The sequence below is a fragment of the Vigna angularis genome, chromosome 10 (assembly GCF_016808095.1).
Source record: "Vigna angularis cultivar LongXiaoDou No.4 chromosome 10, ASM1680809v1, whole genome shotgun sequence".
In the NCBI taxonomy this organism is placed as follows: Eukaryota; Viridiplantae; Streptophyta; class Magnoliopsida; order Fabales; family Fabaceae; genus Vigna; species Vigna angularis.
The window spans coordinates 4076001-4091515 of record NC_068979.1 but is presented as its reverse complement, the minus strand read 5'-3'; the positions used below and the strand labels follow the sequence as shown (position 1 = coordinate 4091515).

The 15515-nt window shown below is 36.4% G+C and overlaps 1 protein-coding gene across 1 annotated transcript; it reads right to left on the bottom strand.

Annotated features, from left to right (window-relative positions):
• Positions 1-13036: 13036 nt before the first annotated feature.
• On the bottom strand, positions 13037-13862 carry LOC108335707 (BON1-associated protein 2). The gene has a single exon (XM_017571822.2). It carries the CDS (start codon positions 13771-13773, stop codon positions 13231-13233), a length of 543 nt encoding a protein of 180 aa, XP_017427311.1. The 5' UTR covers positions 13774-13862; the 3' UTR covers positions 13037-13230.
• Between the last annotated feature and the right edge of the window lie 1653 nt (positions 13863-15515).

Below are 15515 nucleotides of genomic sequence, written 5' to 3'. Positions count from 1 at the left end.
CTCACGTTGGGACAACTCGCGACAGCTTTGGGGTGGTCCGCGGCGGCGGAGCTTGTGAGCGACACAGCGACAGAGGCGCAACCCTTGGGGTTTCGATGGTGGTTCGCGCGGTGGGTCTCGAGCGACAGGTTTGCGGAGATCAACGAAACTTCGCCGAGGTTGGCCGCTGGATCTCTGGGTTTTGGTTTTTGTTTTTGGTTCTGGTTTTCTGCAGGTGGAGGGCTAGCCTCGCGGTATGGTTCGACTTCTTCGACCTGGTTCGTCGGCGGCGAAGGACGGAGCTTCTGGTTTATTCCTTCAGCGGCGGTCTTTGGTCTTGGAATGAGGGGAACTCAAGCAAAAAAAATTCAAGTATACTATGTTTGCTAACAATAGATTCATCTCTGTATGTTTGCGTATGGAATTCGGCTAGCAGATTCTATTCCTTCTAAATAACATGATTCCTGAATGCCGTGATCATTTTGGGTGACAAGAACAAGATGACAGCCACGTATCACCCTCACACAGCCACGTATCACCCTCACACAGCCACGTAGCTAACTTCAGTCCACCCTGTCAGCTGCTCCGTTAAAAAATCAACGTCGTTTCCAAAAAGGACTTGATTGCACACTTTTTACAAAATTTGGGACCACATTGAACTTCTAAAAAAAGGTAGGACCCAATTGAACATTTGCCCCCTTTCGAGGGACCAAAAGAGGTATTAAACCTTTATATATACTATTTCGGTGTTGGGAGTGGAGTTTGTGAGACCGAGACACTAACCTTTAACTTGTGTATTCTGCTTGTACGTTTCAGCTTAGATCAATTGGTTAGGAGGAGAAATATCTGCAAAAGGCACTCCGCTCAAGTTTGTAACGGTTTTATCAAATGGTATATATTTTATTATCATAGATCAAAGTGTCTTTACCTAGGCATTAACCCTATATTTATAGGGCTTATAGCAATCAAGTTCGTTAATTCATATTTGATATAACAATAAATCTAATAATATTTGCTAATATACCAGCTAATTGTCCATTAATATCATATTTTTGTATAATATGACTTTTCAATCACTCATAAAAAAACATATATTCGCATTTAATATGACCATTAAACGTATTAATTGGTCATTAATGATATTTATCTTTTCTGATTAGTGTTTGTCTGACCGTCGATCGGTTGCATGTATTGGCTCCGGATTCTCCTTAGCAGACCGATCACGAGCTATAATACATCTACCAATTTGTTTATTATGATCATGTAGGTTAAGAATTAAATATATTTTGTTACTTTCTTTTTCATCTAAAAGGAGTAGAATTTTTTTTAGGAAGACACCTTAGCATCTTTTCTTCTCTTTTGTATGATTTTAGTGTTTAGAAAAAAACAAGGGAGAAAATTAGTTTTTTTAAAAAAAAAAATTCTATTCACAATTGATGATGTTATTGTGTTTTTTTGGTAGAGTTAGAGAAAACATATATAATTTAATTTAATTTTTTTAAAAAATTACATTATTTTTTTTTGTTTATTTTATTCTTTTTATTTTAGGTGTGAGTATTTTTCCTCTCTTACCCAACAACTTCGATAACTATTTTAGTAATTTACTAATTTCAATGACCTATTATAATTTTTAAAACTAAATGAAGTTGTCTATATTCAATTGTGACTTAGAGTCTCAGAGATGCAATTAAGTTTATTATACTCGATTTTTATTTCTTGAACAGTGGTTGTGCATATGATTCAAGTAAGACTGTGTCATAGTAAAGAATATCCCTAAATTAGCTTTTTAAAAATAATTTGTATATTTTAATTTCTTTTAACTCCTTCCATTCGAAATTAAAAATAAAAGTGAGATAAAAATTCTTATAAAAATTGAAGAAAAATTTAAAAGAAAAATTTTAGAATATTTTTAAATGATTTTTTAATATGAATTTATTATCATTAGGATTAGAATCCTAACCTCTTGGTTAACATATGCAACCATTACAATTTTTATTATCCAATGTTAACTATTAAAATAAAGTAAGCAATTAAGCTGTACAAAAACATGTATTCTTCACTAGAAGCCTTTACTCAAGTTTTTTTTTTCTGAACCTGCAAAAACATAAATTATATTAACACAAAATATAAAAGAAAATCACATTAGTTGTGGCTTTGTTGGGCGAGTTTCTACTTGTTTTAATAAAAATCCAATTAAAAACATCTAAATTTACGAGAGATTGATAATTTAATTACACTAATTTTGTTTTAGATGAAAAGACAGGTGCAAGATAATATTCAATAATGAGAAAATTCAATTAAAAAATATAAAGTTTTTAATATTTAATAGAATGGTTTTTTAATAAAAGTATCTAAATTTACAATAAACTTAAAATTTATTTAAGCTAGTATTTATTCTTCATCTTACTATAAATTATGAGTTATTTGAACGATTTGATTTTGTTGAGCATAAAGTACAGTACTCTTACAATGTTCTTAGTAATTCAAACTGAAGGAGCCCTACCAGCCTTTTCAAGTTCATACAAAGCATCCCAGAATTTGTGATTCTTATAATTCTTAATGACAAATGCAGGTTTTGCTTCCATCAAAAGATCAAATGGTGACTTAAAATCCAAATAAATGACAGGCATCCCAGCTGCAACTCCAGCTTTGACCCCTGGAAAAGAAGCCTGCGACAACAAATACACTTTTTAATATCAAATGTTTTTTTAACAACTTTTTTACATAGTTTCGTATCAATTATATGAACCAATAAAACAGTGACATATAATCTTTTGTTAAAAAATGTTGTTAAGGTATGATGGTTCAAGAGTTTATTCTTGAACAAGACATTACAAAAGGGAAAAAACTCTTTAGCAACTTTTTTTTACAATAACTTATATGATCATTTGTGATTGGATGGTTTTAAATATACAAACCAATAAATAATGATACATAATTTATTGTTGTTAAAAAAAGTTGTTAAAATATGATGTTCCTTAAAAAAGTGCAGACCTCAAATACTAACGAGTGATCCTTTGACGCCTTGAGAGCTTCAAGAGCTTTCAGGTAGGGTTCTGGATGAGGCTTGCTATGTACACATTCGTCTTTAGTAATAACAGCATCAAAGAAATCTGAGAGGCCAAGTTTGGAGATAATGAGCTCTGCATGTGCTCTTGAATAATTGGTAACTGCAGCTCTCTTAAACTTACGTCTTTCAATCCATCTTCTCATTCTTTCAAAGCCTTCATTAGTCCACACATGTGAAACCTCTCTGGACAATCCATCAGAGAATTATGAATTATCTTCTAAAGCTTCAAAATTATGAATTATCCATCAGAGAGGAATGTAAACGAAAGCAAGCATTTCTTACTTCCGGAACTGGGCTTCCTCATCTTCCATAAACTTTAAACGTCGTGGCAGATCATCAGGAAAGAGAGACAAGGCTATTTCATCTTTGGTTTTGCCAACAACAATGTCATAAAGGAATTCTTTAGTTACCGTATCAGCATTGAAACCCATCTGACAACCGCAGAAGATTCTATTAGTTTTTTAATAGCCATAGATCATGAGCTTAGTTATGCTGATTTGTAAAGACTGAACGGAATATTGCAAAAAAGAAAAGCCTTTTTCAGTATTTTGAACTTAAAAAAACTTTTCTACTAAGAAAAGACACACGACCTCTTGAAGCATGTTCCTCAAGACAAAGGTATGAACCTGAAGGGATTCACATATAGTTCCATCTAGTTCAAAGAGCACTGCTTCAAGAGGAGCAAGTTTGGTGAGAGAACTCTGGCTACGGGTACAAGAAGATAGTAATAATGAGTGACAAGTACAGCTACGAATATACTCATACTAAAATTTCTACCGTGAAGTATGACAAATACCCAGTAACCAACTACACCAAAAGCATAAGCTATTGGGTATATATATCTAACGTGTTCCGGCAAGAGTCCTTTTAAATTAAAATATAGATAATACACAGATGTACCTTCCATTATGTACAAACATAACTAGGACACAATTATAGAAGAATCAAGATAAAAAAATAGAGTTTTGGAACTTGGACACAATTATAGAGGCTTTAATACCAAGATATTAAAGGTTTTTATGTCTAACAATACAAACCATATCTCATTTATAAGTATACGAGCCCCTCAAACAGCTGGTCAGTTAAACAAGAAAATGTTGGGAAACAGTGGTACTTGTTCCCTCCTCTGTGAACCCCAAAATGGGCACTATGCGGAAGCGTAAAATGAAAGCGTAGAGAAAAATAACACCTGAAATTTTAACGTGGAAAATCCTCTCGGAAAAAACCACGGGACCTAGTCCAGAAAAATATCTCCACTATGAAAGTAGGATTACAGTGTTTTCTCTCACTCTCTGAGGATCTCTCTGTAAATATCTCACCCTCTCGAATGGTACACAAAACTCTCAGTTTTACACACTCACAAAACAGACTCTCTTTGTTTTTCACTCACACTACCGTGGCTTCACTTCTTTCTCTCACGGTGGTTTTCTCCTTCTCTCACTGCCAGATTTCTTCACTCTGAATTGAGTGGCTTTTCTTCTCTGTGTGTTTTTGCTACTGCCCATTTTACATTCATTTATAATGAATGAAGGGAGAAAAGGAAGGAAACATAGTTGGTGAATTTGGAGCAATTCACGGAACTTTAAGCAAATGAGTGGTGCTTTTGGTGGAGGTGGCAGACACAAGACAATGCTTCCATCATTTTAGTTTAATGATGGGTCCCATTTTGGTTTTATTCAACAAAACTCCCCCATAAAACAAAAATGGGTCTTCCATCCCGTCTTCGTATCTTAACTTAGTTGGAAGGTACCATGACACCAGCACCTTGACAACAATCTTCAACCTTCTTGGTTGGTACTGATTTAGTCATCATGTCAGACCAATTCAAGTCTGTATGGATTTTCTCTATCTTCAATTTCTTCTCATCCAGCGCTTCTCGTATCCAGTGATACCGCACGTCGATATGCTTCGAGCGTGAATGGAACATGGGGTTCTTGGTTAGATGGATGATACTTTGATTATCACAATTCACCACATAATCATCTTGATCATGTCCTAATTCACTTAGGAAATTCTTCATCCATAGCATCTCTTTAGAGGCTTCAGTCACCGCTACATACTCTGCTTCAGCAGTAGACAATGTCACACATTTTTGTAGCTTTGACTGCCAAGAAACAGCTCCCCCTGCAAAAGTAATCAGATAACCTGATGTTGACTTCCTTGAATCGACATCTCCAGCCATATCTGAGTCTGAATATCCGATTAGCTTTAGATTTCCATTGCCAAAACACAAGCTTCTTTTGGCAGATCCTCTTAGATACCTTAGTATCCATTTAACAGCTTCCCAATGCTCTTTTCCTGGATTTGACAGGAATCTGCTCACAATTCCTACAGCATAGCCAATATCTGGCCTTGTACAAACCATTGCATACATAAGGCTACCTACGGCAGAAGAGTAGGGTACCTTGCTCATTTCTTCTTTTTCTTCTTCATTCTTTGGACATTGCGACTTGCTAAGTTTGAAATGTCCAGCAATTGGAACACGAGCAGATTTGGCATTGTGCATGTTGAACCTTTTGAGAATCTTCTCAATGTAATCTTCTTGAGATACCCATAGCATTCTTCTAGAACGATCTCTGGAGATTTTCATTCCAAGTATCTTCTTTACTGCACCCAGGTCTTTCATGGCAAAAGACTTGCTCAATGCCTTCTTGAGAGCAGCTATTTTAATTTTGTCCTTCCCTACAATCAACATATCATCAACATACAAGAGAAGTATGATGGACTCACCATTTTCATAATGCTTCACAAACACGCAGTGGTCTGCGGAGGTCTTCTTGAAATTATGTTGGATCATGAAGGAATCAAATTTCTTGTACCATTGTCTTGGAGCTTGCTTCAGACCATAGAGACTTTTCTTCAGACGACACACCAAGTGTTCTTTGCCTGGTTCTTCAAAACCCTCTGGTTGCTTCATGTAAATTTCTTCTTCTAGGTCTCCATGTAAGAATGCTGTTTTGACGTCCAGTTGTTCAATCTCCAGGTCTAGTGTTGCTGCTAGACCGAGAATTGCTCTAATGGATGTCATCTTCACCACTGGTGAGAATATTTCATCAAAGTCTATTCCTTTCTTCTGGTTGCACCCCTTCACGACAATTCGTGCTTTGTACCTTGGGCTTGGGTTGTTCTCTTCATTCTTGAGCTTGAACACCCATTTGTTTTGCAATGCTCTCCTTTCTTTTGGTAATTCTACCAAATCATAAGTCTGATTTTCCTTTAAGGATTGCATCTCCTCTTCCATGGCTTGCAACCATTTGTCTTTGTCTTTCGTCTCCATTGCTTCTACAAAGCTTTGAGGTTCACCTTCATCAGTAAAATTAACATATTCATCTGAAAAATACCTTCTTGACGGTTGCTTCTGCCTTGTTGATCGCCTCAATTGGGGTTCTTGCGGAGCATCCTCAATTGGTTGATCTTCTTCCGTCAGATTAGGTTGATCTGTTTCTTCAGCCATTTCATCAAGTTGTAACTCTGGTTCGGCTTGATGAGTCTCTCCCCCTGAGTTGTTCATTACAATAGGGCTTTGATCACTTATCAGCTTAAGTGTTGGTTTCTCCACTTTCTTGATGTCTTGGATTGTCTGATCTTCAAAGAACACCACATCTCTGCTTCGAACAATCTTTCTGTTTGCAGGATCCCATAATCTGAAACCAAATTCATCTCTTGGAGAACCAAGGTATATGCACTCTTTCGCCTTAGCATCGAGCTTTGCTCTTTCATCTTTCGGAATGTGAACTGATGCCTTACATCCGAAGACTTTCAAGTTGCGATATGAGGCCTTTTTACCGGACCATACTTCTTCTGGTATCTTACCGTTTAATGGTCTTGACGGTGATAAGTTGATCAAATCAGCTGCTGTCACCACTGCTTCCCCCCAAAATGACTTGGGAAGTTTTGCGTGAGACAACATGCTTCTGACCTTCTCGGCAATCGTTCTGTTGAATCTTTCAGCTACTCCATTCATCTGAGGTGTCTTGGGAGGTACTTTCTCATGTTTGATCCCATGAGTCTTGCAATAGTGCTCGAACGGACCTCTGTACTCTCCACCATTATCACTTCTCAAACATTTCAACTTTCTACCAGTTTCACGTTCAACTGAGGCGTGAAACTCTTTGAAGATTCGTAGAACTTCATCTTTTCTCTTCAATGGATAGACCCACAATTTTCTGGAGTGGTCATCAATGAAGGTAACAAAATATTGAGCACCACCAAGGGATTTTTCAGATGTTGAACAAACATCTGAGTGTACAAGATCCAAAATATGCTCTTTTCTTCTTCCACTTTCAGATCTACGGAAGGACACTCTACGCTGCTTACCTGCTAGGCAGTCTTCACATAATTCAAGTGGTTGTCCTTTTATACTCTGGAGATGATCTTTCGCAAGGATCTCTAATCCTTTCTCGCTCATGTGGCCCAGTCTTTTGTGCCACAACTCCTTACTTTCTTCTTGAGCAACATTCGTCTCTCCTTTGTATATTTTTCCTTGCATGCAGTACAAGGAGCCTTCCTTCTTGCCTCGAGCAACAATCATGCTTCCTTGACAGAGTTTCCATCTTCCATCGCTGAATTGGTTGTTCATTCCAGCATCATCTAATTTGCCAACTGAGATAAGGTTTAGACGTATCTCTGGTACATGTCTTACCTCCTTCAGCACAAGTTTGTTTCCATTTTCTGTCGTCAAAGTCACTTCTCCTATGCCCACAATTTTGCTTGTGACATGATTTCCCATCTTCACTGTTCCAAAATCTCCTTTTTGATAGGATGAGAAGAATCCCTCGTGAGGAGTAACATGGAAAGATGCTCCGGTATCTACTATCCAAGTGCAATCATCAAAAGCAATATTTAGATAGTTTACCTCAGTGATAAGGAACACATTCTCATCATTTGATACCACCGCTGTTGTAGTCTTTTCCTCCAACTTCTTTTTGGGATCTACCACATCAGGGTGTACAGTTCCATTCTTCTGATCTCTTTTCAGGAATCTACATTCTTGCTTCTTATGACCATCTTTTCCACAATAAAAGCATGTCAGACCTTTGGAACGAGACTTGAATCTTCCTCGTGACTTTTCACGTTTTACTTTACTTCTGTTTTCACTCCTTCCTCTATTCTCAACAACATTGGCTTCTGAGTGACTACTCGATCCCCTTTCTTTCCTTCTGGATTCTTCATTCAGTAAACTATCTGTGATGTTATCCAGACTGAGCTTTCCATCTGGTGCTGAGTTACTGAGAGTGACCACCAACGTGTCCCAACTCTCCGGTAGAGAACTAAGGAGTAGAAGAGCTTGTAGCTCGTCATCAATCTTCATATCCGCCTTCATTAATTGATTCACAATACCTTTGAAGGTGTTGAGGTGCTCGATCATATTCTGGTCGTTAGTGTACTCCAACTTTACGAGTCGTCTGACTAGGTGAGCTTTGTTCCTGGGAGTCTTCTTTTGAATCATTGATTCAAGCTTTGTCCATAACTCATACGCATTGGTATAAGTCGATACATGCTCAAAGAGACTTCTGTCGATGTATTTCCGAATCATAGCCACTGTTTTACGATTCAGAATCTCTCAGTCTTTTTCGGTCTTCCCTTCCGGAATTTCCAGATTTGTGATCGGCTCATACAAATCCTTGCAGTATAGATGATCTTCCATCATCGGCTTCCAGTAGGAGTAATTATCCGCAGTTAACTTGAACATGTCTCCTTCCATCTTGAATTTCACAGGATTCTGACTTTTTCGAACCGGTAGCTCTGATACCACTGTTGGGAAACAGCGGTACTTGTTCCCTCCTCTGTGAACCCCAAAATGGGCACTATGCGGAAGCGTAAAATGAAAGCGTAGAGAAAAATAACACCTGAAATTTTAACGTGGAAAATCCTCTCGGAAAAAACCACGGGACCTAGTCCAGAAAAATATCTCCACTATGAAAGTAGGATTACAGTGTTTTCTCTCACTCTCTGAGGATCTCTCTGTAAATATCTCACCCTCTCGAATGGTACACAAAACTCTCAGTTTTACACACTCACAAAACAGACTCTCTCTGTTTTTCACTCACACTACCGTGGCTTCACTTCTTTCTCTCACGGTGGTTTTCTCCTTCTCTCACTGCCAGATTTCTTCACTCTGAATTGAGTGGCTTTTCTTCTCTATGTGTTTTTGCTACTGCCCATTTTACATTCATTTATAATGAATGAAGGGAGAAAAGGAAGGAAACATAGTTGGTGAATTTGGAGCAATTCACGGAACTTTAAGCAAATGAGTGGTGCTTTTGGTGGAGGTGGCAGACACAAGACAATGCTTCCATCATTTTAGTTTAATGATGGGTCCCATTTTGGTTTTATTCAAGAGAAAACAGTATTGTAATGACTAAGAAATCGACAAATCACCCACGATGCATTCTGTGGTTGGGGTATTGGATGCTTATTCACATAGTTGCAGCAGTACATGCATGTTGTAAACCGCGTTACCAACCACAACCACAACCAAAAACAGTATCAAAAAGAAGATTCACCAAAAAAAACACAAACATTAATTAAATATGAGTCTAACCATAAAAGAGATTGACATTATTTTCTATCCAAAATCTTAAAGAATAAATTAATGGATCTTTCGTAATCTTGTTCTATTTTCCCATTTTTATTCCATGAGAGTCGTAATTAGATTCCTAACACACCATCCACACAGCCACGTGAATAAGTAACAAGGCCACCAATTCAGCGCAGAGAGAGGTACCTTAGCACCGTTTAATATCAGAAGAGTACTTGGGGCAGTTGACACCTAGGACGTGAATGATAAATCCAAGATTCATGTTCTTCACTCAAAAGGCTCAAATTTTCGGAAAAAACACTCTTCGTTTTAACTTTCAAGTTGAGAAAGGTAAATCTAACAGGAGATCTAGTATGGATGAAAAATTCAAACTCCTACACTCCCCTTCGTTCTCCATTGATCTTTATCTCAACCAGAAAAAGAAAAAAACACAAATCCATCCATCCATTAATAAAATGTTTTTTATTTGTAAGAAACTATTGATCCATGTAAAGCACCACTGAAGTTCGAGTAACAAGTACTAATGACAGAATGATGGATGAGTGACCCAAAAACCAAATACCCCTAGGTTTCCGAAACGTGCCCTTGACATACAGAAACATAGAAAATGGAAAACTTTTACCAACCATTGTAGATACGTGTAAAGAAAAGGCAGAACCCAGTGTCTCTGAAAATTGAAATTGCTCAGTATTATAAAAAAATGGATACCTACTTTGACCAATACGCTGAAGAAGTCATTATTGTTACTGAATGCAGAGAAAGAAGAGGAAGATAGCTGTGTTAGAGAGAAAACAGAAACGTCAACAATTTCAATAGAAATAGCATGTTAATGGAGTCGAATCTGCAGAACACCATCAAAAAAATAGTAAATGTAGGAAGGAAAGATAATTTTTTATACTAATTTAGAAAAATATATTTAATCTTTAATAAATTTGATGAAAGGTGACCCCAATTTTTGGGAAAGGGAAGAAGGAATTTGCTTGGTCTTTTGTGTACCAGTCAAAAGTGAGTAGTTAGGCTTTTCCATAGGCAAAAACACTATTTTTTTATGCTGGGGCGGTTTAAGCGCGGAGACACAACATCATATCTTAATTCAATTGCATAAGATTATTATTATTTTATTTTAACCTTCATACAAGTAGCAGAATTTGATAGATGAGAATATTAACGTGTGCTTGTGAAAATTGTTTGGATTAGCTTCAATCCTTTGTCGGATTACCACGAAGCTAATTTGCCACTGCAAACACCAAAAAAAACATTTTTCTGGATTTAGCCTCATACTGTGATGACGTACTTTGTTGAACACGGTCTCTCAGTGTGTGGGTGGTTGGCAGACGTGATGGATTTGACGACCACAGACCTCCATTATCTTTCCCATAAGGTCGACAAGGACTTTGTCCATGTGTTAGTAAGTTGTTCCAATGTTCTTCAATTTAAGAGACATCTAATCCTTTCTATTATTGAATGCAGTTTGACTTTCCTACCCGAGCTTTCATTTCCTTTGAGCCACGGGTTTGGCCGTGGAAAGATGGATAAGTGGTGACATAGGAAAATTGGGTCAATGCCTGACATGTTAGCCAAGCACCAGGCAAGTAGGTCCGCATTCTGCTGAATCTGTTCTTGGACCAACCTTAGTGACTTGGGAAGGACATTGTAGGACGAGTTTGCATCAACTATGAGGTATCGTACTGTCACGGTTCGATAGGCATCCGATGTTTCGAAGGTTGTCAACAGCTCTATGTACCATTTTGTATGAACTTGTTCATCGGCAAACCCGAGAAAAGGTTCTGGGTAAGGTTGAATCTGGGTAGTGGAAACGTCCAACTTTGTAAAAGCATGCTAGAAAAGTACATCAGTCGAGCTTCCGTGATCGATGATAATCTTGTGGACTCGCCAATTGGCAATGATTACTGTGACGACTGACCATCGGGTCGTCTTGATTTGTGTCATTCAAAAAGAAATCTTCATCGGAGAATGTTATGGCTCATCGAGTTAATGCTTCTTTGATACCTTTTCTGTGCAGTCCGAGAGCTCCCTCCCTTTACAAACCCTCTAGCAATTGTGTGGATACTACCCCTTGCTTGGACAGGATTAGGTTGGACAATCTGGCTTCGAATGACTGGCTGCTATATTACGGTTTGCAAACCGAGCTCTAAACGTCGTACCATTCTAGGGCCGGTCCTGTTTGGGCCGCGATTCCTGGCAGCAGCAAATGGAAATTCAACAGCATGAAGCTCTACAACGAAGAAGTTCGGCAGCATGGAAGCTCGGTAGCACGGAAGCTAGATATCACGGAAACTCTGATAGCATGAAAGTTCGGCAGCACGAAAACTCGACAGCAGGGAGCTCTACTACATGGAACTCGGCAGAATTTAGCTCGACGGCATGGAAACCCCTCAGCATGGCAACTCAGCGATGGAGCAAGATCGCCTCTCATGGAAGGGTTTGTTCAATGATTTGAATGTCACCCTCTTCATGTCTCTTCCCTTGGTTGAGCTCTGATGGTGAAGGTCCATGGCCATGCTTCCATCAGTTGAGATTCACGGCAGCTATGTTTCTAATTCAGTGGAATTCAATTGCAGGTAGGCAACAGCGATGTTTTGAAAGAATGCTCCAACATAGATTTGATATGTCAATAAACAGAAAACCAAAGTGACTTTGGAAAACATGATGCAGCTGTTAAAGAAGGTTAATTTCAGACAAAGGTCTTGTTCTCTTGACAATATTTCTTTAATTGACACAGGTAACTCCAAAGAACATGTCTTGTTCTAAAGGTTTTAGGAGTGCTTTTATTCTCTCACTTAATCATATACTGAGATAAAAAATCCAAAAGAAAAGAGAATTTTGCTATCTGAGATGTGGAAAATGAGTATTTTGCTTTTGTCCAACCCATATTTTAGTTGAGTAACTCTGTTAACTATTTATCACCATGATGCAGAGCACAAAATAAAAGTTAATAAAGGAAGGGAAGCACCACAAGGTATACTTGTCTACCTGTATCACCACAGGCAAGACAGAAATTAAAGGTTTTTGTGGGTAATAAGGTTAGAAAATTATTAAATGATGAAGGAATCATGTAATGCTGTTATATGTAGCATAAAGATTTTAAATAAACAAGTTTCACGGAATACAAGAATTTTTACGATTGAAGTAACAAAGAAGTCAACATATATATATATACACACAAAATGTTGCACGACATAGTAATTCTAAAGTGCGTCAAATTTGTCATACATGATGATGCTGGTTTTTCCTAGATACTGAACATCCAAAAAAGATCATACTCCAAGAGCGGACAGTGACACCATTTTTACTTATTTCTTTTTTTTTTTGTTTATACAAATTAAGTTCATATTCATCAATTTAATAGTTGAATTTTTATTATAATTATGAGTGCACAAAATAATGAAAGATTTACATTCACAGACAGATGTTTTATATCGATATCTTTTTTTTTCGCAAAACCTCTTCGAATCAATGAATAAGACTTTCCTTTTTCAGTACATAAGAAACTGAACCCCTCAAAGATTTTTTGTATACACCATAGAGACAATCAAGTTGAATATAAAACTCTCTCCATCTAATATAATTGCATATTAAATTGGAGCAATCTAATATCAAATAAATCAATTTTACATTTTCAGAGATTTCTTTGGTAGTTTAACCAAAGAGCTGGAATCCCCGTGACAACTCCGGTGGAGCCATTACCGGCCACCGGCATCCCAGTTACCGCCGCAAATGGCATAGAATTGGAACTACAAGAGGAACGTTCCGATACTTTCACCCTCACCGAAATATTTATAACCCCATTTCTCTTAACGTTACCGTCCCACAACCTGTAGCTCAAGAAATGCAGCTGATTTTCTGGCACGTACCCTCCAATGAAATCAGAAACCGGTATTCGTGCAACGCCGACACTGTTAGACCCCGTCAACGACGACGACGACGACGTCGTTTTGGACTTCACCTCCACCGTTATGAACCTTGCATGCAACGGCACGTTCACCACAACCTTGTCATTCCACGAAGGGTAGCTTCCACCCTCTGAATCCACTTTCGTGACAGCACCTGCGTCGGTGCCGGCGTCGGAGTGAACTGTCACAAATGTGTTTCCTCTTACGGGTTTTTTGTTCATTTGGAGATTCTCCGCGGATAAAACTGTTACTTCCACTGTTCTTGACATCGTAATTTATGATTTCTTGTTTAAACGATAAAAAAGAATGTATGTACAAGATTTGTGATGAAGAGAAGGAAGAAGAAAAGAGTTAAATATTATGAGGTTTGGGAAACGTTGGAGAAAGAAGAGAGAAAGAAAGAGGTTGCTTCTTTTTAATGGTGAAGCACTTTCCTGTGCCTTTGAATATCAGCCGTTATTACAACGTACATAAGGACGTGTCTTACGGGGAAGTTTCAGTCCTTTTATACAATTATAATATTACACGTTTTTATTTATTCTCTCTATTTACCATTTTTAAGTTATTAAAGAAAATTTATAACGACCAAGACTTTATTGAAATTTATTAATTGATATTTTTAATGGAATCAAATGGGTATATATATGATTAATGTTTTTAAAGTTGATCTTGGGAAGGTTGATGTGTATATAAATATATTTATATCTTTTATTTTATCTAATGTGAAATTTTATTTATACTCAATCGACTATTTGATTAATATTTTCAAAAAAATGTTTAGATTCCAAGTTCAAAGTTAATTGGTGGTTTCTCATTAAGTGATTTTATTGTTAAATTCATCATTATAAATTCAATATATTTACAAATAAACTAAAGTACATAACTTTTTGGACTGTTATTTGTAATAAAAAAACTCATTTTAAAACTTATAAACAAAAGGATAAATTAATTAGACAGGTGATTGCGTTAGAGTGATAGGTAGTTATCCACTTATGGTATTCTCGAATTTATTTTTTAGTTGGAATATGTTTTTGAAAAGTCAAAAACACCCTTTAGAAAATGAAATGTTTGATTTGGTTTTAATTGATCGTGTTCCATGTGTTAACAGGAAATTTATGATTTGATTAAAAGAAGGGTTTTTTTGTAGACTAAGTCAACTAATGACTTTCTTGAAAAAAATAAATTGGAGAGACACCAGGAAGGTTACTAGTTTGGAATTTGGAGAATGCTACCTCACGTGTTCTTCTTAGGAGAAAATAATGTCTTTTTATTGTTATACTTTCTTTTTCAAATCGTATTTTGTTTTTTTATATTTTTCAAGTGGATGTGTTGTTCTTTAAGTTTATAAATAAAGACATGTAATTTAGTATTTTCTTTAAACATAAATGATAACTTAAATATAAAAAGATTAAATTCAATTGTTTTAAAAATAAATGTTTTATTCATGTATTTTAAATTATATAAATTAAAAACATAATTTTTCCTAATTTATTGTTCTGGGTTGGGCATTTAGTAACGGAGCTGGAACAAGAAAATTAATGACATAAAATTTAGCCTCTTTTTTTTCGGTATCTCCACATGTTTTTTTGCACTCTTGGATTTTCAAAATAATAATTTATCCTACATAAAAGTAATTTTTGGATTGTATATTTTGAAAAGAACTTTAGAACATGTTTTCTAGAATATAATTTTCAGAAAAGGATTTATAGAATAGGAGGTCTTATGTTAGAAAAATCAATTTTTGAACTATTGTCTTTTTATAGACTTTTTTTTATCTATAAATTTGGGCAGATTATAATTTTGATGTGTTAGTTAGTTGTATAAATGATTTTGATATGAGTATTTTATCCTCGTGTTTATTTAATTTTAGTTTAATTGATTGGTTCGTGTTGGTAAACTTTTACTTCTCACAGTTTTTTTTATATTAAAAATTTTAACATTCTCTTTTGTGATTAATTATATCATATATTGTTTCTCGTAATTTTTTTCGTAAGAGAATTACTTCGGTTGC